Below are 26,407 nucleotides of genomic sequence, written 5' to 3'. Positions count from 1 at the left end.
CCCCCGCCTGGCAGCAGCCAGTGAGTGGGGGGTTGTTTTTTTTAAATAGCCGGGAGGCTGGGGGCAGCCATCGATGGGGCTGGGACAGTGGGTGGGGGACGGGGCCTGCTTGATTCAGAGAGTCGGCCGATTTGGCAGTGGCCGAATCTCCAAATCAGATTTGGCTGAATCGATTTGGGACAGTGATTCGAATCACTGAATTGAATCACTGTCCCCCGAATTGGCTGAATCCGAAGTGAATGCTAGCCACTTCGCACAGGCCTAGTAATAAGTACCTTTTTATTATTATTCTGGCTTCCCTTCCAGAACTTACTTGGAACATCTTCTTAGAAAAGCATGTTGGTTGGGTCTGCAAGACTGTTTAGATCTATGTTCGGAACTCTATGCCAAGTGGATGGACAACCCCAAGGATCAGTAAGATACTATAGTATTATAGATATGCATGCGTAAGCTGGATACACATTTAAAAGGCCATTTCATGGGGTGTGCTGCATATGGGAGGCACCTTGCATACTCCCTTTTTTATCTCCACAACATGGGATGAACTAAATTGTAAAAAATATAACTTCAAAAAAACACTGCATATTACTTCAAGTAAATGTCATGCTCTAAAGGATGCAGAAAGACTGACTGCTGTGAAGATTGATTCTGCTTACTTGGGAAAGTACAGGCAGTGACAGCACAAGGAGTTCACACAGCCCTATCAGTTTGCCTCAGCTTTGATCTGTGAGCATCTGTTCAATCTTTAGCTTGTGTAATCAGTGCTTTATTTTTCTAATACGGGCACCTGCTCCATCTGAGACCACCAACTCATTCTGCAAGTGCTGCTGCCCAACTATCAGTTAGTAATAGCTATCGGGATTTACTGACTTAAATCCTATTTGGGATCTGGCCCATTCTGTGCCTAATACAGGTCTTATTTGGAATTTAGGTAGCTGTGTCCAAAGTAGCGATCCTGAAAACCCTCACTCAGCTGCCTAGGCTCACAAAATTCATAGACATCATAGTGTTCATGACTACAGTTCCCAAGTTAATTTAAAGACGCCTAAAAGTACTGCTTCTGAACATGTATAGAAGCATCTCAGTTTTAACAAAATTGCCTATTTCATGCCTATGCTCAATTAGAAGCCAGAAAACAGACATTCTGCCATATTCCTTGGTGTGTGTTAGAGCACACTTAATGTGCAGTGATGGGATCAGGCTCCTTGCAAAATGCAGTGATGACCATTGCTTTGCTTTAAAACACTGGTGTTGTGCTGCTCATACCCCTACCCCTTTAAACAGTAATTCAGCTGCTGGGGCACTTGTGCAAGGAGATGTAAGAGCAGGTTCTTCTGCCTTGAGAGTATTCATGTGAAACAGTCATTGAATAGAATGCATTGCAGTTCTACAAACGGGCTGGAATCCAGGACTAGCCCTTCCAGGGAAGTGCCCTTACCACTAACACAGCTATGCTCCCACTTGTGTTATTTCTGACCCAGTGAATCATGTGTTCTTTTTTGCAGAGTGGAGCAGCTTTAAAAAGAGTGGAGAGTGCCTTCATCCTAAAATAGCTTCTAATTTGGTGGTGAGGGCACTTACCTAAGAGGTGTGGGCTTGTATCCCCCTTAGGGCGGGGCCTCTCCAACTGGCAGCCCATGAGGGGCTACTTTTGCAGTCTGGGGGCTTTTGGCTGGCCACCACTCCCCTCTTTCACTTTAGCTGCATGAGCAGCCAGAGCCTCCAGGTTCTCCTTCCCTTCTCCAGCTTGTGTGTCCTGCCCTGCTCCCTGGGTAGGGCAGGGTGATGCCATCTGGGGATATCGGGAGGGGGCTGGGGACATATATACAGTGATGTCTGTGGGGGTAGGAGTAGGTTGTCCATGTGTGGTGCAGCACAGCGGATGACGGGGGAGAGGGAGCATTTGCGTGCAGCATGGACAAACACAGCAGAAGGAGCAGTGTGCCCACATGTGTAGCGTGAGGGCTTGTCGCACAGTGTGTGTGTGGGGGGGAGGTGCACCTGGGTGGTGTGCAGGCCAGGAGGCATGTGTCCCACACTAGTGCAGTCCCCAACCACTTAAAAGTTGGACAGCCCTCCCCAGCTATAGGAGGGCTCTAGCCAGTGCTCTGTTATAAAAACAGGGTCTCCCCCTTTCCATATTAGAAAACAGTGTGCATATTTTATTCTTGAAAAGAAAGTGCTAAGAGCTGAAGGTTTCAGGCCCTAGGTCCTGAGTGGATGGAGGCCTTCCCTTTCAGCCCTGAGTGAGGTGTCCAGGGGTCAGAATTCAGGACACAGTTCTGGCTTAAACTCCAGCCATAGAATGCTTTCTTTATGTCAGCAGGATAATGCTATTTCGCCAAGTAAAAGAAGGCCTCTGCTGCCACCTGGCAGAAGGTTTGTGTAGATATACTCATGCATTCTGCCAATTGATGGACCTAACAGGAGAAACCTAAGTCCTCAGGTTCTTTGTGGGTGTGCATGAACACTGACAACTTCCCTGAGGCTACTGTTATCTGCTGACCAACTTTCTCTAAACAAAGGCATCAATCAGTGTTTTCAGTTGACCAGCTCTAGGTAATTGCTAGCTTGGTGTATTTACTGTAGGCACCTCTGCTTAGCAGGCTTGATGTTTCAGACCCTATTTTGACAGAAAGTCTCCCCGTGTATTGTATATGATGACTAGACACCTCATTAGGAGTTCTGGCTTTCACATTTTGAACTCCTTTTATCAGACCTGGCCCTGAGGGTCTGATTTGCTAGGCAGTTATTTTTAACTTTTTTGATATAAGTGGATCTTTCTGAGGGTTTATGAGCACCCATTTGCATGAGTCAGGTCTTAGGCAGGATTTTAATAGGTAGCTTAAAGTACTCTTCACCTATGACATCCATTCTCAATGCAACATAAAGCTCAGAATCTAACTGAGCAGACAACAGGAATTCAAAAATCAAGATTTCCGTGTAACCACTAACTTTGTTACATTGTAAAAGTCATACATTGTGACTTTCTTACATATGGCTAACATTGGTATGCTGTATAGTTACAATGTTTATTTTCATTAGATTAATTAAAATATTGTTTTAAGACTGTGTAATAAATTTAAAAAACCTACTATCAGAATATATTAAGAAATACACTAAATGAATGTTAAAAGCTGAAATCAAAAGTGTATGTTGGACTGCCATGAATATAAGAATAGCTTATAGTTGTCAACAGCACTGTTTTAGAGTATTCCATTGCTGAAAAGCCTTTCTAATATATTGAAATTCTTACTTTTCTCTCTCTCCCTTTCCTCTTGTTGTTTCTCTATGCAATTGTGATAGTATTGGCACTGGTGAGTATTGGCACTAGCACTATGTTTAGTTATTAATATTTTATATTTGTTTTTTATTTACTGTAGTTACTAAAAGTGAACAGAAATGTTTTGGGGTATTTATATCTATCTCCATGCAATAATTTATGTTAGCTAAACTTGCATTTCATAATGTTTTTGAAGTAGTTTTTTAATAAAACTTACTTTTAAAGGAAAACTGAAAAGCATCACAAATATTAAGCACTGTTCAATATCCTGAACAGATTATTCATATTATTGAAGAGTAACAGCAGCAAATGCTACAGTTAAGCTTGCAAGACTGTTTTCAAAATCAACGCTTTTCCATTTTCCATAATCCTTAAAATGCTTATCTCCCAGGGTGCAGTTTTCTACAGTATGAGTCTAAAGATGGACTTCTTACAAACTAGGAAATATTTGTTGATCTGTGTTGGAATACATGGGGGTGTATATAAAAGACTCTCAATCTGCAGGAAAAAATCCCGTTTTTGTGCTAGTCCAGTGCCTTTATGTTACTCGATTGCTTCCTGTACATCCTCATCAGATTGATGTTCACAATGGAATTATTCTACCAAAAGCTGACAGCATGATCTTTACCTTCTATTGTGAAATCCTCACATATTTGAAAAAGAACACTGCCATGGAGAGCAACCATCTTCCTGACCCCTTTCAGGCATGCTGCTCTCTGTTTCATGGAAGAATTTGTAGTGATTTTTTTTATACAATATGTGGAAAGAATATATTATGAACTATTGCCCCTCTGTTCCCACACCTACCACATAATTACCAGGTTTGGCTCTCTTTCATTCAGAAGAACAATATTTACATAGCTAAATTAGTATATTCCCTGAAGCACTGTGTTGCTGGAACTCTGTGTAGTGTTGCAGCTCTTCAGAGCCATGAACTGTCCAAATGAGTAGTGCTATAGACACAAAATTCATAGACATCATAGAATTTTACAAAATTCATTATCACTTGTAGGACTTACCCTCTGAAGTAGCAGGAGGGAGTCTGGTGCATGAAAAAGCACCCATTCTCTCTCAAGCTTGCACTCTTGAAGCATTTAGCTTTTCTGGAAATGGTTAGTCCTTTCTTATCACCTGAGCTCCATGGAGATACTTCCAAAAAGCCTTCTGGGTGTAGCATTTTCACACAAATGCAATTGTGGCATGTTATGGCATCATTGTGTTGTTGTAGGACACAATGATAATGGTCAATATGGTCAATATTGATTTTGGCTAAGACAGACTTTTGTGATTTATATTAAAAAACTTTTCAGTTCATCCTTATTCTCAAAAATCTTATTTGTGTTGATTTTCAGATCATATCAAAACATTGAAGTAATCAAATCTAGCTGGTTTAATATTTATGTTCTGTTTCACTTTTATGAATGTTCTAATTGTAATTAAATGTAAATATTTTTCTGCCATTCATTAAACACTCACTTTAATTTTGTAGGAATACAGTGGCATTTGTCATATTCTATTTTACAGGATTCCTGCTTTTGTTAGAAGAACAATCTTTTGTTATGGTATTGCAATGGGAAGTGATAAAGAATGGGAATTTGCATGGGAAATGTACCATCATGATAATTCCACAACAGATGATAAGGACATACTGCTTTATGCCATGGGTTGTACCAGAGAATCTTGGTTACTTCACAGGTGACCTTGATCAAATTGTATTTTATTGTGTATAAAAGCATAGAATGATTTCCCAGGTTTAGGGCAAAAATAGACATTACTGTATTCACTCAAATACAAGGTGAGTTTACAATCAGCATGGGGAAAAAATCAGCATGCTCATCTTACATTCACATACAAGGAAACCTCATTAAATACATTGTTTATCATTAAACTGTTGCCAAAAGCAGCATATGCTCAGTAATGGGACTAACTGTGCAATTGATTAAATACAGCCAACCCTGAGCATGACTATAAAACACAGGGCCCATATAAAGCAAATAGGTTAGTATAGCCCATCTGAATAAGATATATGGTAGGTCCCCCTCAGTGCCAACTTTTTTCGAGTCATGGTAAGCCACTACATTGCATACAGTTTGACTTCCTCTTTATTCCTACAGCTGAGCTGTACCTTTCTTTCCTATTTCCAGTGATTTCTGTTTCTTCACCGGTCTCAAATGTCTGGCAGCTATCACCAAATGGGCCCCAAATAGTTTATGCAGAATCCCTCTGTTGCCCCCTCTCTGTCTGTTGCATATGATTAATGTGGCCTTGCCCTCAATGAGGTGGAGCTGGACCAGGTTGCCCTGCATGTCATCTGCACATACATTTTTGAAGGATCCAAGGACTCGTAACTAGAACACCTAGTTCCAGTCATGAGTGGGGGATGCTAATTAGCACATGGATCCTTCATGCGGGGCTATCCAGAGTAGTGGGGTACTGAGCAGTGCTGAGCTCTGGGGTCATCATGGCTTGAAATGTGGTTGACTTTGCTGGGGTCCAGCCCAATGAACTGTACAGTAAATCTTGAGCATTTGCCTTTGCACTAATATCATAGGTACAAAAAAGCTACTTAAAAATGTATTTATGAAGTGCCTGTGCTAAAGCTTGTAGCAGTTTGAGAAAAAGGTTAAATGCATCAATTCTGGATGAATTAAGTCTAAGGGTACTACATACACTTTACTACACATATGCTTATTTCAAGATCAGTGTTTTCAAAGTTGCTCCTCACTTCTATGTGCTTAGGGAGAGCAAGTTCTGCCAGTAAAGCGGGGGGGAGGGAGGGAAGGGCTTGCAGGCAGAGGAAGTTGTGGGGTAAAGAGCAAGGGGACTACCTGATTCCCCAGATTTAATTTTCCCTGTTGTAGCAGTGGGAGGGGACATATTCAAGGCAAACCTCCAATAATTAGATTCCATACCTGGAAAATGATAACAAATGTATATTTTTTACATACATAGAATCTAGTTATTGGAGTTTGTCTTACATTCAGGGTCATCTTATATTTAAGTAAATACAGTAATTCAGTAAATTATTCATCACTTGAAGTGCAGTCTTTCTCTTCAAAAAGTCAATTAATAACTCTTAGTGGGTGCATCCACATGAGATGCTTAACTTTGCATTAGCATAGTTTACTGTGAAGCATGTGCATGTGCATCTACACGTGCACGTGCTTACTTTGCAGTAAACCTTCTTAATCCTGAGTAAATTTGCCACCTGCAAATGCAAGTAGCAAATTTACTTGGGATTAATAATGACATTGTAGAACTCCTCTATAGACTTCTGATCTGGAGCAAAATCTGCTCCTGGTCAGCCATCCATCAGGGGGCAGGACATAACCCCCTGCCACCAGGAGCTGCCTGCTGCCCAGGTGGGCTCCACCATAGGAGCCTGGGCAGGGACTATCTCCCCTTGCCCTGGCAGCAAGGAGCTCCAAATTCCCTGCTCCAAGATTGCAAGCAGGGGCCTGGGAGACCCTTATCTCCCAGCCTGAGCTCCGTGGTTGATCTCCCAGCAGCGGCCCTGTGGTTGCGGAGCCAGTGGTGGGAGCTCCCTGCTGTCAGGACAATATCCCCCTGCCCCGGCACAAGGGAGCTTCCAGCCCCCACTCACCAATTGTAGAGCAGGGGCTGGAAACAAGCTGCCCAGCCCCACTCGGTGATTGCAGTTGCAGTTGTGGAGCGGAAACTGGGAACTCCCTGCATGGGAACAGTTCCCCACCCTGCTTGGAGTTGTCTGGGACCTGCTCCTGACTGGGCCAGTCCCAGCTAGCTGCTAGCTGCCCCACAGGCAGATCAGGGCAAGGGGCTGGGACCTGCTCCTTCCAAACCCTGTGACCCTGATCAGGGAGCCTGGGCCAGGAGCTCCCTGCTGGCAGAGCAGGGGGACATTGTCCCTGCCCCAGCAGCAGGCAGGCCCCTAGGGCCCCTAGGACAACTGTCTCCTGGCCTGGTGCTACCTGTCATCCTCTGGACTAGCACCCAGGGGGAGCCTGGAGCTCCCCACCCAGTGGGTACAGAGGCCCATTGCAAGGCTGCAGGGAACTTGGTGCATATTTTTTACCTTGTCTCTGCATGTGTAAATGCCTGCTCAAAAACCCTGACACTGGATTAGCTTGCACCAGAGTAAATTTGGGCTAGAGTAAATGCATGTGTAGATGTGCCCAATGACTTTAAATGTAACATGCTTAGCATATATATAAAAGCCACTGAAACTGGATTTTCTGATCTGTCATGTACACTTACTCCTATTAGGCCATTTTTGGCAATTTGCCACTACGGGGCATCCCTGTTGTATTAGAATAAATTCCATTGCTATAAACCATGTGAAGGCAGCATAACAGCTTCCTGTGCCAGCTGTCACTTTTGACATTATAGGGGCATATGAGGAGACAGAACAGGTATGCTAGGAAAGGGGAAGGTTGGGGGAAAGGTACAGAGGCACTGTACCTTTCCTTGGGTTTTCCTCTGAAGGAAATATTTTGGCCCTTTTTTCCCTCATTACTGCAAAGATGCAGTAAGTATATCCACACTCTATGCACTGCTATGTTTGCATGCTGATAATTTGAAACTCAGTGAAAACATGGAAGATAGATAACTTATTTAAAAGTACTGTTTTGGCTGCAAATGCTGCTTTTATTTTTTTTAAGATAGTTACACTTTTTAACATTTTTCAACAGATACATGGAGTCTGGTGTCAACGGATCATTATTTTCTTCTAATAATACGATATTTCTCATTTACAACTTGGCAGCTACTGATACTGGGCTACGTATAATATGGAAATTTGTGACAGAAAATTGGCCACTTTTACAAGAAAGGTATGGCAAGCTCCAGCTGGTGGCATTGACCTTTATTCTTCAGCTTGTTCTCTGGCTTCTGCTTCAGCCTTTTAAGTTTTTGCAGTAGAGCAGTGGGTTTCAACCTATTTCATTTGCAAAAAATTTGAAAGGGAGGCTCGGACCTTTTTGAATTGTAAGTGTGGATATTCATGTACTTTTGATTATAGTCATCTTTCATGGGCCCCTTGAACAGCCTATGGACCCCCAGGGGTCTGTGGACCACAGGTTGAAAACCACTGCTGTAGAATCTAACTGCAGGCTTCAACTCTGCAGGTACCTGTATTTCCCATTTACCTGGTTCTTTATTACATAACCTTATGAAGTGCTTTGTGCACTGTGGTGGTGAAAAACAATGTATAAATATAAAATATTATCAGTTACTATTATGTATTGCTTATTAGCATGATGGTTGGTATACCCAAAGATTTTCAGGTACACCTGGTGGCACAAGGATTTAAACTGAAGGCATATATCATGAGGCTCTTATCCATCTATATGAAAAGAAGTGGGTGTGACCAAGCCATTGGTGCCAGGAGAATAACTGGTCATGTGAGGGTGGGGTGTTAGGAGCAGATATAAAGAAAAGGTGCTGGGAAGGGAGCGGGAGCCACTTTGGAAATCTGGAGAATGGATAAATGAAGCCTTAAGAGCAAGCAGGTATCAGGGAAAGGGCTGGCATTCCCCACTCCCCAGCTGGCAAGGGCCAATTTCAGGGGGGGCATGTGCCTGCCCCTGTGGCCCACTATATGTCACCTATACCTACTGCCACCTGTGATAGCATCCACCCCCTTAGACATGCAGCCAGACCTGGATGGGGTACCTCCACTCTGCCATCTGGGCAGCTATCGCCCAGAAGATGTGCTCCTTGTGATGGTCCACTTTGAACTGTCAAACGGGTCCTATTGGCCCCAAATGGCCAAGAGGTCAGCCACCTCATCTGCCCTCCATCTGGGTGCCCAGTGCTGGCCTTGGACAGGCTTTTCTGCCCGAGTCTCGCCACTTCTCTTACCAGCGGAGATCCTGGTGTTCCTTGTTTAAAAAATGCAAATTAGTTGATAAGAAACCCAAATTCTCTTATTACAGTACCGCAAATAGTGTTCTTCTGCTATTAAAATGAAACACCACTATATAGAGAGGGATCATTTGGGGAATGTTTTATTTGATATAGTTACAAGTTTAAAGCGATTTGGAAGCCTACCAGTGGCTCTCAAATCATAATAAAAGAAATCCTAAATTTCTATATGCTTTGGCATTTACTTTTTGGGGGTTTTTGTCATAGAAAAATCAGATCTGCCCCTACCCCCTTCGCTCACAGCCTGCCCCCCCACTAAGTGCTACAGCCCGCCCCCCGCCCCCATCAGCAGCAGCATGGCCCCAGCCACCTCAGACCCAGTGCCACCTGTGCTGCTTGTTGCATGTTATCTGGGGCCCAGCACCATTCACAGGGACCACATGTTGTACTGGGCTGAGTCCTGCTTGCACAGGCCCTGCGCGCCATCAGGCCAGTCCTGTTCCACAGAAGCAGGACCCAGCCCGGCACAACACGTGGTCCCTGTGAGCAGCACTGTGCCGCGGGTGATAGCCTGAGCAGCCTGGCGCTGCCTGAAGGTGTGTGGCCCCGTTCCGTGCCTCACCCGGCCAGACCTACATCAAGTGGCACAGGTGGTGCTGGGTCTAAGGTGGCCAGGGATGTGCCACACCACAGAGGAGCTCTGTCTGCAGTGGGCCCTGAGCACCCCATGGCCACTATTGCTGCGGGGGGAGGGGGGCTGTGGGCCCTGTGGGGGACCCACAGCCTCCAACCAACCCCACACCCCCATACAACCCCCACACATTGACAACACCCAGGTCACAGCCTTGCGCTGCTCGTGCTTGCCCCGCATACGAACGCAGCATGCCAGGGCAGCAGGGGCACCATAGAGACACTGGCTGGATGCCAGAGCGTCTCCGGAGGTCCAGGCCCCGGCTTGCCTTAGGGCACAGTGGGGAACCGTGCTCTGCGCTGCTTTTCTCCTGGGTGCTTTTATTTGATAGCTGGAAATCCAGGTATTAAATTTTGAGCCCACACTGGAAATATGCAGTGCGGGGAACATGTTTTTGTTTTCAGCGTGTCTCTTGCGGCATCTCAAATTGGTTTGAGATGCTGCAACAGGCACATGCACGCTTGTGATTCTTTCCTCCCATGCTTGACTGGTGGAAAGGTCTCGGGGACCACAGCTAGTAGCATGCCCTTAATGTAGCCAATTGTGGGAGGGGGACAAGGAAGCGGTGGAATAATTTAGCCCCTAAAGATGCATCAATTTAAAGACAGTCAGTGCATCTACAACCTGTCACCTTGTAGAAGTCTTCTACTGCTGTGGAACATGCCATGTTTATACTGCTGTGAAACCTGCTCTGAATTTGGCCTTTTTATTATTTTAAAATTAAAAGCCATATTATATTTATTAGTTATGTACAGTCTCCTTGCAGCTACTGTACTAATAAAAATACAATGCAAATACTTGGGATTACTTTTTAAACTTATCAGGTCAAATTTGGGGCTAGTAAAATGGATATAAATTCCACGATTACAATAGTGTTGAGCCTGTTTATTCCATAGCTGAACACCATGACTCAGATTCTATGATATAACATGCCATTATGGCACCATTGTTACTGCACCATCATTTAGTATTTCCCAGGGGCGACGCATAGTTTAATAGTTTCTAGGGTTGGAAGGGACTTGAACAGATCATCAAGTCTGACCCCCTGCCCTGGGCAGAAACAAGTACTGGGATCAAAATCTCCCAGCCAGATATCTCTCCAACCTCCTCTTGAAGACCCCCAAGGAAGGGGAGAGCACCACCTCCCTTGGGAGCCCATTCCAGAGCCTGGCAGCCCTAACCATAAAATAATGCCTCCTGATATCAAGCTTGAACCTATTCTCAATCAATTTGTGGCCATTATTCCTTGCTATCTGAGGTGGTGCCTGGGGGAACAGTGTCTCACCTATTTTCCACTGTTCCCCCCCGGTGAGTTTATAGACAGCCACCAGATCCCCTCTCAGTCTTCTCTTGTGGAGGCTGAATAGATTTAGGCCCTTTAGTCTATCTTAGTAGGGCCTGGCCTGCTGCCCCCTCACCATGTGAGTGGACCCCTCCTCTGGACCCTCTCAAGGTTAGCCACATCCCTCTTGAAGTGCAGTGCCCAGAACTGGACACAGTACTCTAACTGCGGCCTGACCAGTGCTGCATAGAGGGCATGTGCACCCCCTGAGGGTGGCAGTGCATCCCCTGCACAAAGCTGCCGTTGACAGTGTCTGCAGGTGGTCACCACTTGCCCCCCCACTGCTGACACCACCGGCAGCATCTGTGGGCAGTCCACAATCCCCCCCGGCCCCTGTCATCGCTGCCAGTGTCGTCACTCCCTCCCCTCCCCACCGGTGACAGGGCTGGTGGTGTGTGCGGAAGCTCCGTGCTTACTGCTGCTGCGCTCCCATCGCCACCCCCACCAGCACAGCCGTGCCCACCCCCAGCCACCAGGGGACGTGCCATTCATGGTACTTCCTTTTGGAAGTACTAAAAGACTGCACAATAACAGTCCGTACTGCACCGTGCGCACTGTGCATAGTTATTTTTAGGCACTGCATTGCCATAGCAATGCACTATAACAAGGGAGTGCATCACTATGGCAATGTAGGTGCGGCATCATGGTTTTTGCCTACAAAGGTTACATCGCTGTAGCACATTGCTATGGTGACGTAGCGTCACGTGTAGACGCTCCCAGTGACTCCGATTCACTACTTTGATGCTCTTTCTTTTTCAAACTTGTGCACCTGATACTGGCATATGATTAGTAATAGATTAATGTATTGTGTTAGCCTTTTCCAGCCAGACTAAATTTTAATTTTTGTAATCTGATAATGTTTGCAGTTCTTAGATAATTCAAATGAATGTTGTGTTCTTACCAAGGAAGAGAAATCAAACATTTTATAAAAGATTATGATTTACATTTAAGTTCCTTTCATCCTGCATACTTGTTTAAAATGTACTGAGTTCTCCTCCCATTTTTTAGTAAGAAATACTCTCAGATTTTAAAATTAATTTAGACAACAGTTCAACATCAAAAATAACTAAGCTTGGGAGAAATGTTTGTAAAGATGAATGTAACATTTATCCAAATATTGTCTAGTTCTCTTGCTTCATCATTAATCTTTACATTGTTTTATAGGTTTGGAAATGCACCGTTATATGCTGTTTTAAATGGTATGGAAAGACTGGTCAATACAGACTTACAGATCCAAGAGGTAGTTATGTATATTTGTAAATATATGTGTTTAAGAATTAACATGAAATGTATTGCATAAGCATGTGGGAACTAATACTTTTAAAAAGCTACTTTTGCATGTACAAGAAATGCACTTACAAATATGCATCCTAAGTTGCACACCCTAAGTCAGAGAAATGCTTGTACAATTAGTTAGGCACCCTTGGATGGAAATGAGGTTTTGTGGAATTTAGATGAGTCGTTTTTGGCAAGTAGATGAGCATTTCTACAGCCACTGTTGTGCAGCTTCTTTTTGTATAGATTTTCCCCTTGCATAAAAAAAAAGAAAATCCAGAATGATCATTTATTTGTATCTCTCTGACTCTCCCCAGCACTACATTGGTTCCCTGGCTCCCTCTGCAGTCTGTCTTCTTCCTTCCTGATATCATCTTGGCATCTCTTTGCCCAACATTTCTCAGTTCTCCTTGGTACGCTGGCTTCTCCTGTGATCTCAATGTTGCCTCTCAACAAATGGGTTCCGGTCTTAATGTCCGTTTTACTGCCCCATCGTAGTCCCAGTTTTACTGTCCCATCTTAGTTCCAGTCTCTGATTCCCCTGCCTCCTGGACACATTCTCCTTGCCCAGTTCAGTCCCAGTCACACCCCCACTCCCATTTAGTTTCTTTCCATCTAATCAGTTGCTCACTAGATTTTGTGTCCCAATTTACTCCTTTCCTTCCCATCCTTCTACCTTGGGTCCTTCTCCACACACCCTGGTCAGGTCAACACAGTGCAATACAGTGTCCTGCAGCAACTTTTGAGCTAGCTGGAAGTGAGTCCACACCTGAATGAGTCATGTCATAGAGAAATTGCAAATCGTAGAGAGGTGGGGCTGGAAGGGACCTCCATAGGTTGTCTAGTCCAACCCTCTGCCTCAGGCAGGATTATCCCTATCCAAACCATTGTATACAAATCCAATGTCTAACTTCCTAGCAAAAGTACATAGTCAACCTTGACAGAACACAAGACATAACACCCCTCACTACAGAGGAAAGCAAAACTCTGCACATTCCATGTCAGTCTGACCATGGGGTAAGATCTTCCTGACCCCAAATATGGTGGTTGTTCTGACCCTGAGAAACCTCAGGATTTTAAGACCCAGCAGAAACATTGACACACCCCAGTCAAAATCCCCAGCCTTGGCTGCAGCCAACACCCAATGCTTCTGAGGAAGGCTTAAAAACTCTAACTCTTGTAGCAGAAAATGCGGGGTGGAGGCAACCAGCAAAGCCCAGAAGCATGGGAAATACCCATAGTATACCATAGGCATAACTTTGCCTAGTTCAGCATTTCCCAACCTTTTTTGCCCCATGGCACACTTACCTAAATAAGCACCATGGCACACCAGATGTGGAGAGGCAGGTGGTGGTGTGTGGCCAGCCAAACTCTGACGGGGGAGGAGGGGGGTAGCGTGGGGCCAGCTGGACGCTGATAGGAAGGGGCGGCACGCAGCCAGTCGGATTGCATTTTGGGCTGAGCCATGCCCCCTGCCTGGCTAGAGCCATGCTCCCTGTCTGTCTGTGTCCACAGTAGCAGCAGGTGGGGAGTATGGCTCCCGCCAGGCAGGGGTTGTGGCTCCAGCCCAAAATGCCGCAGCATACCTGGACATGCCTGATGGCACACCAGTGTGCCACACCACACCAGTTGGGAAACGCTGGCCTAGATCATCCCCAACCAGTGGCTGTCCAGCCTCTTCTTGAACACCTCCAGTGATGGAGAGTTCACAGCTTCCCTAGACAGTCCATTCCACTGCCTCACTGTTCTAACAGTAAAGTTTTTCCTGTTGTCCAATCTAAGCCTACTGTATTTACTCAAATATAAGATGAGGGTTTTTCCCCCAGTCAGCATGGGAAAAAAATCTCTTGTCTTAAGCAGCATTATGTGAAAGTAAAAGTGTATTTATGGAGTACCTGTGCTAAAACTTGCAGTGGTTTCAAAAACGGTAAAATGCATCAATTCTGGATGAACTAAGTCTATGGGTACCCGTAGTAATGTGAACTGTGAACTACTAAAGGTATGTTTATTTCAAAGTCTGTGTTTTCAAGTTTGCCCCTCCCTTCCATGTGCTCAGGGAGAGCAGGGTTTGATAGTAAGGGAGGGGAGGGGGGGGAGAGGGAAGAAGTCGAGGGGGTAGAGAGCAAGGGGGGCATCTGACCCCCCCAGATTTATTTTCCCTGCTGTAGCAGTGGAAGGGGGAAAAATTCAGGGCAAACCTCCAATATATAGATTCTATACCTGGACAATTAAAACAAATGTATACATTTTCTGTACATAGAATCTAATTATTTGGGGGGTTGTCTTATATTCAGGGTCATCTTATATTCAAGTAAGATGGCTTTGCTGCAGCTCCAAGCCATTGGTCTGCATCCTACTATCTGCAGGAAGAGAAAAAAATGTTTTCTCTCTTCTTTGTGGCAGCTCTTTGGATATATGAAGCGGCTATCCTGTCTCCTCTTAAGTGCCTTTTCCACAAGCTGATCATCCCTAACTCGTTCAGCCTCTCCTTGTATGACATTCCTTCCAAGTCCTTTATCATTCTTGTCACTCGCCTCTGCACCCTGTAACTAGCTCACGTCCTTTTTAAACTGTAGAGCTGAAAACTACACACAAACTGCCCAGAACTGCATACTCTAAATGAAGCCTAACCAATGCCAAGTAGAGACACCTCCCATGTCTTGGACCTTAGCATTAGCCTGACTTTCTGCCCAGATTAATTCCCCCTTCCTCTCAGGTAGAGTGCCATGCTAATGTGGTCATACTACTTTCAGAACCTGACAATTTCATTTAGAGAAAGCTTGAGTATCTCTGCATGGCGCTGCACTATACAATGTAGACCTATCCTTAACTGATTCATAAGAACAGCTGCTAGCCATTTCAGGGAAATGTCAGCTTTACCTCTGTAGCTCTTGTTAGACTATTGATGTACTATCACAGTGTTTGGTACTCTTATTACTTTTCCTCTGTATCTTTCTGTTATCTCTGGTCTTCTTCTTGGATTGTAGGCTCTTTGGGGCAGGGACAATTCTGTCCTTCTGTTGTCGCTTGTCATAAATCTCTGGGGCAAGAAGTCCTTTTTTTTGTTTATCAGGTATCCAGTGCAGTAGGTTCCTAATCCATAACTAGGTATCAGGCATACTATAGTACTACTTATAACAAATGGCCAAGTATAAAGGATTTTCACAGGAACAGTATTTTCACAGAGAGAGTAATAAAAGATGCGCTCCTGACACAGTCACCACACCGTCTCCCACTCGATTTCAAGTCCCTCTTCCAAAGCAATTAGACATTAGAACTGCTCAAAGAAAAGATCACAGGAATGTCTTGTTCCTGAAAACAACTGAACCATTTTGGCTGAAACTTTCTTAAAAACAAAAAGTCAGTGAGACAGACATCTGAAAAATCTCAGCCCAGACTTTTAAAACTTTGCTAAATTATGAGCAATAGAAAATTGGGTCTTTCTGTCTTAATATACTAGTCACAGCCTCTTAATTTATTTATGAGAATGGGGTGAGATACTGTATCAAAGGCCTTCCTAAGATCCAAGTAAATGACATCCACCTCTACTCCTGTGCCTAAGCATTTTGTGACCTGGTGATAAAAAGAGACAAGATGATGAGGTACAAAAGGTTGGTCTGGTATCAAGGAATCCTAAAAGTCCTTGTCTGCAAAGGAGGTGTTCTCTTGGACAAGTACTGTAGAGACAGCTCCTTTCTATGCCCTTGCACCCAGAACTTTAGCACCTGTAATTCTTGTTATGAGTAATTTTGCAAGAAAAAAGGCCAACTCATCTCAGTGCTCTGAAGAGGCAGATCTCTGCTTCCCCTTTTAAGGGCCTGATTTTCAAAAGACCTGGCTTCTCACTCTCTGCAAATCCCTCCCCACCCCCCAAAAGATATTTTACGTTGGTCCCTCAAGATCACTTGTCACTTTTTAAAATGTAGGTTCACAAATATATAAGTTTTGAAAAGCCAGAATCTTCCCCAAAGTAAAAATTGCACAGTGAATTTCTGGCCCCTGAAGTCAATGACAGCCCTTCCCTGGCATTCACTATTATTTCACATTAAATTCTAAGACCAAAAAGATGGTCTTTTCTAACCAGTTCTGTTTGAGATACCTGTCAAAAATACAGTGATTTATTTCACTCAGAGTAAGACTACATAGTCTAACTTTATGTGCATATTTCTTCAGTTGCAGCTCTTTTATAATGCTACACTGGAAGAGAATGAAAGGATTTCTACTACTACAAGATTACAGTCTGCAAAATTAGAAAATAAAGAGAAAGCAAAACTCATTGCCCGAGTGACTGACTGGTTGCAGAAAAATATAGATGATTGACTTCTGAAAAACTTTCAAATATATATTTTTAGTGTGTGACTTACTCACATTTTAATATTCACTTTATGGTTTAATTAGAGGATGCACACATTTTGTTGTGTGAAGGAATGTCACCTTGTATTCCAAACCAAAGAATTCTGGGGTTTGCCATCCCAGCTGCAAAGCAGTGCTAACCTGATTCATCAAGGAGGAACGACATTCTACAAGATGATGACAAGAAACATAACTGCATATTAGATTTATCTTGTTTACCATCTGGATGATGCTTGAGAGACTTGGTTATAAACAAAGTCAGGAATATTCTGCAACAATGTATTTAATTTGACAACACCTTGGAGGCAGTGCTTTCAACACAGAGCTGCAAATTGGGGCTTCATCTCTTCTCTGTCACCGATTTGTTTTGTGATCTTAGGCAAATCACTTAATTTCTCTGAGTCTCAGTTTCAGTATGTCTGAAATGGAGATTGTTTAGGGAAGTGTTATTGAACTTCAACTCATGAATGTGTTCTGATCCCCAGAGGTAAGGACAAAAGAAACAAAACTTTTATTATAATAATTTTTTTTATTATAATAAATGTTTTGCATCTATGTCATTTACCCTTCTTTTGAGGGTAATAACTAACAGCCAGATAGAACTCAGGCTGTTACTACTAAAATCAGTGTATTAAATTTACAGTTGGTGGAAATATAGACTCCTCAGACAGTTTAGTCATTTATATGCTAAACAAATTATGAAAAAATGAAATTGCATTGTCCAGGGAACAGAGCAATATTATGTGAGAACTCAAGGAAACCCAAGAAGAACTAGAAGGTAATGCTATAAGTGGACAAAGAAGAAAACAAAACAAACCCAAAGCAGCACACAGGATTTCAAACTTATACTTGCCAATGTGGAAGTTTCTTTGTCGTGTTCTTAATAAAATTTATAGCCATATTCTAAACTGATAGCCACATTCTTAGTCCCTACTGAGTCTCCCATGTATCTCTCTGGTGATATGAATGGGAATTAAAATTGGTTTAAGAACGTACCTGAGGATTCCCAAAGACAGGAGCATCATTTGCTGATACAGCGAGCCGTACGTTAGATTCTCTTGGTCTCCCCAGCACCTACTCTAGGGAGGGGAAAGATTATGAATGGGGTGTATCACCAGTAAAGCAGCTGCTTCTTGAAAGCTTATCTCAGCTGGCATATTTTAAAGCTGTTTTAGTGGGGGTAGGGGTTGTTTTGACCGTCAAAAGACTCCAGGATTGGGAGTGAGGGTGCTGAATGACATTGTTGCTGCCCCCACACAAGCTGAAAACTCTACAAGCAGCTCATAGCAGGATTAGGTATCAAACTTCAGGTAACCAGATTTGAAAGTTTGCCACTAAATTTAGAATACTTCAGGTAACCAGATTTGAAAGTTTGCCACTGAATTTAAAATCCCCAAACCACTCCCTCAAAGCTATTTGCAGCCTCTCTCCCTTTCTTGTTTACAAAATGGTCACATTTTTCAATTAATGAAAATACTTGTCAATATATTTTACAAAATAATTTTAAATAAATTATTTTTAAAATTACTGCTACTGATTAAGAGTGTGTCTGTCTAACATGTATATCAAAGAAATAATACAATGATTGATTTTCCTACAAACTTATACAATGCTATAAGTCTGTAATCTTATAAAGCCTGGGACTAGATACCAGGAAGAAAACACAGAATTACCAGATGCCTCATCATGGATGCTACCCAAAGAAGGGTAATATGCTGAAGACTCATTGATATCACTTCTTGCTGTGCTGAGAAAAGATAGCTTAAGTATTTGGCCCTTTTCTAGCCAGTTGCCTGAAATAATTATAGAAACAGAAGAGTCAGGAGAGAATGATTTAGATTTGTCAGAAGATGAGAATAGTGGCACTATATATCTGCTGCTAGTACAGACATTTTGCTTGGCTATATGGCTATATGTCATAAGTAACTCTTTTATGAGAGAGAGTGAGCAAGCTGGTTCCATTATTAAGCTAAGGTATTTAAACTGGACCTGAAATAAGACAATGGATGTAATTTTTCCTTTTAAAAATAATCATTAGAAGTAGGGGTGTACCGATAGAGATTTTTGGGCTGATACTGACAGCTGATTTTTAGGGAGGCATAACAGTCAATACTGATCCAATTTCTGATACACAGCCCGGCAGCTTGAAGAGCAGTATCCGGCTGCTAAGTCTGTTGTGGGGGAAGGGAAGGGGGGGGCGATTGAGGCCCCTGTAGTGAGAGAGGGAGAGGGAGTGGGACTGCAGCAGCTGCTGCCCAGCCAGGGCAGGGTGTGGGATGGAGCTGTGGCTCTCCCAGGGGGCGTGGGCAGATGGGGCAGCTCCCACATCTGTACACACCTTGGGAGGGCATGGGGGACATGTCCCTGGATCTGCGTGGGGCGGGGTGAGCTGTGGGTTGGGGCTTCGCTGGGCTCTTCCTGGTGGGGGACTGGACTCGGCTACTGTCAGTGTGGACAGCAGTGGTGCTGGGATGGGGGCTGCAGCCACTCCAATATTTGCCTTAGCCTCCCAACCCTCCTCCAAGTGCCGCCACCACCCGCCTTGAGCACAGCCTGACCCAGCCCCTGCCAGGAAGAGCCCGGTGCAGTCCTGGCCCCAGCCCACAGCAGGAGTCTTCTCCACCCCATGCATATCTGGGGCCACATGCCCCCCATGCCTTCCTGGGGTGCATGTAGTAGCGGGAGCTGCAGCCCCCCATCCCTACACCCCCTGGATCAGCCATGGGTCTGTCCTGTGCCCCGTACCACCCTGGCTGGGCAGTGCCTGCCCCAACCCCACTCCCTCCCTCACTGTGGGGGCCTTGATCTGCCCCACCCACGCTGCTTCTCTTCCACCACAACAGACCTACCAGCTGGACGCAGCTCTCCAAACAGCCAGGCTGTGTTCCTCGCAGTCTGCGTGGTGCATTTCAGCTGAACGCATTCACGGGGCATTTATCGGCCACATCAGGCAAAAAAAGCTGATTTCCAATGCAGTCGATTTTCCTTATGTCGGTGCCAACCAATGTATTAGAAGCAGAACCACAATTAATGTCAGAGCTCTGGCATGCTATAACTGCCAGGAATAAACTGCTTTGACCTTAGGATGGTGACCAGCCTTAGTAAGGTGATCGGTCATGGTTAGAATTGTAGAAAAAACACTGAAGATAGCTCCACAATAAAATCTAGGATGATAGCCAGGGTTGTCTCTTTTCGGCGTGAATTGGGGCAACTGCCCCAGGCCCTACACTTTGGGGGGTCCTGCAGAGCTGGGCGGAGTGGGTGCAGTGACTCTGAGCTGCCACTGTCACCACCAGCTTCACATCCAGCTGCTCAGTAGGGCTGTCTGAAGTTTTGGTCCCTTTTTGGTGGCCGAATCTCCAATTCTGAATCAAATCAGGAAACCCTTTAATCTCTCCAAATCAAATTGGGACCCTCCAAATCAATTCAGAAAGATTTGGAAAGATTCAGAGATTCTGATATAGACAGCTTTAAAAGTTTTTTCTACATACCTCAGGGTAGCAGGCGTCTTGTCAACGCTGCGATGCTGGGGCGGATGGAGCGTCCCACAGGAGCATGGGGGGTGGTCCCCAGTGCATTCAGCAGCAGACCCAGAAGTGGACCAGAAGCACTTCCTGTCCACTTTCAGGTCTGCTGGAGAGTGTGCTGGGGGCCCCCCGCACACCCCTGACTTAGCGATTGGTGCCTCCTGGGTCTGGGGGGGCACCTGGAGTCCCCCCACAGCCAATTGCTGAGCTGGGGTGGGGGGCAGCATGCTCCTCAGTGCACCCAGAAGTGGACCGGAAGTATTTCTGATCCACTTCTGGGTTCACTGCCGAGCACATGGGGGGGTCCCTGCACTCCTGTGGGACGCTCCATCTGCCCCAGCATCACAGCGTTCACGAGCCATGCCTGGTACCTCGAGGTACGTAGAAAAAACTAAAGCTGTGTCTATGTCTGAATCACTGATTCTCTGATTCAGCATCAAATCTTCAGATTTGGATTCAGCCGAATCAAATCAGGGACAGTGATCCGAATCAACTAATCAAATCACTGTCCCTGATTCGAGCCGAATTGAATAGGGCCCATTTTGCACACCCCTACTGCTCAGCACCACCCCCCTCCCTGCTGCTGAATCTGCTGCCAGCTTCTTCACATCCGGTGCTCATTGGGGCTGGGCCCCACACCCTGCACGAGTTGTCTTTGGTGATAGCAACTCATAGCTGAGGAGGGGTTGGAAGGGGTTGGTGGAGCCCTCAAAGCTTCTGTGAAGGCTTCTTGATATGGTCACATACTTCACAAGTGTAGACAAAGGTGTATACTGTCTTATGTAACTGCAGCCACCAGCAGTAGTGGGGGATGAGCCATCCTATCCTTAAATTGTACCACGACAGAACATAGAACTGTTCCCCTCTGACCTCTGATCAAAAGAAAAGCCTTAACTTCGCATTCAGTATGTGAATAATGTTTGGTATGGATTTACTCTGTTATCTTTTGAAGATCAGCTGAAGACAAACATGGCGAACTCTATTAGTAGTCATGGATGTTTCAGTCGCCAGTTGGCTCTGAGGCCAAGTTGCAGGCAGGATTTTGTAAGAGAAGGCCAGTTATTGCCTCCCTGCTGCTTCCTTATCACCAGAGATCTGGGTTTTCCATTTCCCAGGAAAACAAAAAAAAAGAGGATTTCCACTTCTATCTGAGGAAAATGCAGATTTCTCATTTTAACAGAGAGAAACAAGCAGATTTTGACCTTTTACAAAGAGCTTTCTCAGGCTGGCAGTTCCAGCCTGCAAGGGGCTGGGGGGAGTGGGAAGAGGGCAATCAGGCAGGGGGTGCCATGTGCATATACATGCACATGGCCACCAAGCAGCCTGGAGAGCAGCTCCCACAAGTGTGGTAGTGGGGTGGTGGAGATTGAGGTCTCCATAGGGAGGGAGGGAGGGAGTGGGGCAGGGCTGGGGGCTTGGGGCCCAGGCCTGGAATGCACAGCTGCCAGCCCCAAGAGGGAGTAGAATGGAGCCATGGGCAGCTCATCCAGGTAGTAGGGCAGATGGGGCTGGCTCTACCACTGCTCACACTCCTAGGGGGAAAAGGGGGGGCTGTGCCCCCCAGATCTATGCATGGTGCAGGGGCAAGCTGCCAGCTGTGGGCCCCTGCCTTGCTGCCCTCCCCTCAGGGTCTCCACAGCCCAGCTGGTGGGACCTGGTAGGTGAGGGCAGAGCAGGACTGGGTGGGGAAGCTCAGGGCCTCCAGTGGGAGCTCCATGCTACCCTGGTGGCCTGCCTCTTGGCTGCCCTGGAGCAGTGAGGGGCACAACTCTGCATCACCACCCCCACTGCTACCAGGTGGGCAGGAGGCGCATCACCAGGGCAGCATGGAGCTCTCAGTGGCAAGGAGCTTCCCTGCTCTGCCCTGCTGTGCTGGGTCCTGCCCACTGGGCCACAGAGACCCCAGGGGAGGGTAGCAGGATGGGGAGCCCAAGCCCACAGTGGGCAGCCTGCACCCGCCCCTGCCTCTGCCCTGCACACAGATCTGTAGGACACAGGTCCCCCCTCCCGCTGCGGGAGTGTATGCAGCAGCATGGGGCCTCCCTCCCACATCCAAGCCCACAGCAGGCAGGCAGCCTGCACTTGCCTCTGCCGGGCTCTACTCCAGCCATGCGGCCCATGGAGGTGGAGGAGCCAGGCTCCATGCTCTGCTTCATTGCAGTAAGTGGCAGCCAGGGCAGGGGGCTGCAGACCTGGTCCCTGGCCCCATAGCTTGGGAAGCTGGGGGTCCCTGTGTGGGGTGAGGGGCACCAGCAGGGCCGGGGGGCTGTGAAGGGGGAAGCAAGGGGCACCAGCAGGACTGGGTGGGGAGGGGAGCGAGGGGCACTGGCAGGGCTGGGGGGCTATGGCCTGGGAGTGAGGGGCCTGGACCTGCATTTTGTGAGTGAAGGGGGCAGGGGGACCTCTGATTTTTCCATGATAGAAAACTTCAAATCAAATACCAAAATGTATAGGTATTATTAGATAGGTATGTATTAGGTATTACATTATTAGAATGTATTTTATTGTAGTGATCGAAGCACTGGTAGACTTCCAAATTGCTTTAAACTTGGAAATACATCAATAAAACATTGTGTTCAGCTGATCCCTATGTACATAGCGGCCTTTCATTTTAATCACAGATTTTGTGGTTTGAATTAGAGAATTTGCAGTTTTTTATCAGGGAAAACCAGGATCCCTGCTCATGACAGATATCTCACATTCAAGTCCCTGCATGGAAGAGTTGTCTTCAAATGAGTGCTTTTCTGTCCTCCCACCAGTGGGAGCTGCTGCTGCCACCCCCTCTCCAGCAGAGGCTGCTTCTGCAGGGGGCAGGGAAGGGCCTGGTGCAGCGGAGGTCAGAGCTGAAAGGTTTGTGTTGGAGGGAGACTCATAAGAAGGGCTGTTTGGGGATAAATGGCACAAAGGCGAATATGATGGGGGGGAAGCCATGTCCCAGGGTGAACAGCAGGAAGACAACAGGGCAAAGAGCAAGGTCGGCAGGCAACTGGTGAGATTTCTGTCCCTTTTTATGATTTCTCCTGCTGGATGACTGGGTTACAGTGTGGCAACACCTTGTTACTCTCTTGCCACTCCAGAGCTTGGAGCTGCTCTCTCTGCTCCAAAGACCGGTTCAGACTGTGATCGTAGACCACCCTGTTGGAGCGCCTGGAAAACCATTAACACAAAAGCTCCTTGATGCTTTTTTGTGACTTAAGGGTCAGAGGACGACCATCTGTTACAAAAGTAGAGACACCTTAAAGGCTTTTCAGGTACTCAAGGAGGATTGTACTTTGGCATGTCTTTGTAGATGCCTAAAAGGTGGAATAGGATCTGGCCCTATGCATTATTGTCTCCTGTCCTAGCAAATTACATCTGCACTTTCCCAGCCCCTTCAGGTTGTAGGTGCTCGGGGTGTGTGAAAGCAGTCATTGGTACCTTGTGCGTAATAGAGAAGGTCTGTGGGCATAGCAATGAGGACAATGCTGGTTTGTAAGAAGAGGGGCTTATGAGTTTCTAGGGGGCAGGAGGTTTTTAGGCCTGCTCAGACATTTTCCAATGAATTCCAGTTTTGCAGAAAAATGCCCATTTGAGCATGTTTGGTTCAAAGCCTGTCAGGCTGAGTGAATGTCACTTCTCCAAGGTGGGGGTGGAGGGCGGCTGTATGTTCCCTGCCTGGGTTCCTGGTAGAAGTTCTCCATGATGACAACACTGGGAACCAGGGACTTCCTAATCCCAAAGGGACTGATGGCCCTACCCTGCAGGGGAAGCCCCTGGGGAGGTGCCTGTGACTGCTCAATGATATTGATGTTTGCCAGGCCTGCTGTTAGCAGTGAAAGAGAAGAAAGCCAATTGCACTGACTGTCAGGAAGCTGGAAATGTCATAGATTTCGTAGATTTTATAGACATTCAGGCTGGAAGGCACCCCGGAAGATCATCGAGTCCAGTCCCCTGCCCCAGGGGCAGGAAGTCAGCAGGGGTCATAGGATCTCAGCAATATAAGCATCCAAATGTGTCTTGAAGGCATTCAAAGTGGGTGCTTGAACCATCTCTGGCAGCAGTCTATTCCAAACCTTGGGGGCTCGCACAGTAAAGAAGTTCTTCCTTATGTCCAACCTGAATCGGTCGTGGCGGAGTTTGTGACCATTTGATCTTGTCATCCCTTGGGGCGCTCTGGTGAACAGACATTCCCCCAGATCCTGGTGAACACCCCTGATAAACTTATAAGTGGCCATCAGATCACCCCTGAGCCTACACTTTTCCAGGCTGAAGAGTCCCATGGCTCTCAGCCTCATCATAAGGTCTGTTTTCCTGACTTCTGATTACATGCGTGGCTCTTCTCTGCACTCTCTCAAGCTTCTCCACATCCTTTTTGAATTGTGGAGCACAAAACTGGACGCAGTACTCCAGCTGTGGCCTCACCAAGGCCGAGTACAACAGGAGAAAGACGTCCCGGGATTTGCTTGAGAAGGATCTATGGATGCAAGCCAGCGTTTTGCTCGCTTTACTAGCTGCAGCATCACATTGAAGGCTCATGTTCATTTTGTGGTCAATCATGACCCCTAAGTCCCTTTCATCTGTAGTGCTAACCAGTGTAGCACTGCTGAGCCTATAAGGATGCTGCAGGTTTTTCCTCCCAAGGTGGAGAACCTTGCATTTTTTGGTGTTAAACACCATCAGGTTCTCATCCGCCCATTTCCTGAGCCTGTCAAGATCTGCCTGGATCACCCTCCTGTCCTCAGGTGTGGATGCTTTACCCCAGAGTTTGGTGTCGTCGTCAAACTTGGCCAGCCCGCTTCTGACACCAGTGTCCGCATCATTGATGAAGATGTTAAACAGTATAGGCCCTAGGACAGAGCCTTGAGGGACCCCGCTGGTCACCGCGCACCAGGATGATTGACTTCCGTCAACCACCACCCTCTGGGTCCTGCTGCGGAGCCAATTCCCCAGCCAGCAGATCATGGTGAGGTCAAGGCCGCAGTTAGCCAGTTTTGTCAAGAGGTGATCATGGGATACCAGATCGAAGGCTTTTTTGAAGTCAAGATATACGACATCAATCTCTTCCCCCTTGTCCAGGTGATAGGTCACCTGGTCGTAAAAGGAAATGAGATTGGTCAAGCAAGACCTACCCGCAACAAACCCGTGCTGGCTATCCCTCAGGAAATTTTGAAAAAGTTTTGGTTTTATTCTGATTCAGACCAAAGGCAAGCTTTCAATAAAGCAAACTTTCCTGTGAACCGTAAGCCCTGTCTTGTGGTACACTGAACTCAAACTTTTCCCCTCAGTGTAACAGCCAGGAGTGCTTTCTCCCTTCGCACTCTGCACAACTTCACATTCAAGCAAGCGTTTAAAAAAATAAAGTATCTACTATTCTGGACTGTCGTGGCCATGGGTTGCTCCCTCTCCCTCAGTACAGTCATCAGCTCTGGGATCTTCTGTTGGCCAGTGGTGGCTACCGCCTCTCCCAGCTCTCAGTGCAAGCAGGGAAGAAGAAGAAGAGACTCCAAGGAGGGACAGTTTCAGCCTGGGTGAGTAAAGTGAGGCAAGCAGCAAAGGCCGATGGAGCCAGGCAGTGAGTATGTGGGTGCATGCTGCAGGGGCTAAAGCAGCAGCTAACTATAGAGGGCTGCTGTGATAGTGGTGGAGGCAAGAAAGGAGTGGGAAAGGTGGAGGGGTTTCTTAACAGAATGATAATGATGATATACTATGATACTCATTGAGGGAGAAGGGGAGATTTAAGGTAGAAAAATCAAGCGGGGGCAGAAATAACAGAAGAGAGTGCAAAAGAGCAAGGCAAAGGGTGAGAAACTGCAAAAGAAGAGGCTGAAGAAACACAAGAGAGCAAGAAGGTGACAGTGACTACTTGGATGATGGAGGTGAGTGATAAAAGGAAAGGCTGAGATGTAGGTCCCATACACATAACAGAATCTTCCTTGCTGGATGCCCGTTATGGATACTGGTTACAAAGCAATAGTAACAGCGTTAGTAACCTCCAGAGTTTTGCTGTACTGGAGGTGGAACTGCACCATGGTGCTGAATGACCCTAATGGATCTTTAGCTTTTGGTGCACAGATCCAGAGAGCTGCTACAACATGGTTGTGTCCTGTCTTCAT

The 26,407-nt window shown here is 46.0% G+C and overlaps 1 protein-coding gene across 1 annotated transcript in view; it reads left to right on the top strand.

The window, feature by feature from the left end:
* LVRN (laeverin) overlaps window positions 1-18,131 on the top strand; it is a 55,976-nt gene extending 37,845 nt beyond the window's left edge. Inside the window, exons 15-19 of the mRNA XM_014520128.2 lie at window positions 307-414; window positions 4,808-4,978; window positions 7,954-8,094; window positions 12,325-12,400; window positions 16,609-18,131. Coding sequence (XP_014375614.2) covers window positions 307-414; window positions 4,808-4,978; window positions 7,954-8,094; window positions 12,325-12,400; window positions 16,609-16,755 — 643 coding nt within the window. The 3' untranslated portion in view covers window positions 16,756-18,131. The remainder of the gene's footprint in view (window positions 1-306; window positions 415-4,807; window positions 4,979-7,953; window positions 8,095-12,324; window positions 12,401-16,608) is intronic.
* Window positions 18,132-26,407: the final 8,276 nt, after the last annotated feature.

Source organism: Alligator sinensis, unplaced genomic scaffold (genome assembly GCF_000455745.1).
Source record: "Alligator sinensis unplaced genomic scaffold, ASM45574v1 scaffold609_2, whole genome shotgun sequence".
Lineage (NCBI taxonomy): Eukaryota > Metazoa > Chordata > Crocodylia > Alligatoridae > Alligator > Alligator sinensis.
Note: the sequence above shows the minus strand (reverse complement) of the source record. Positions and strands in the feature narration are given on the sequence as shown.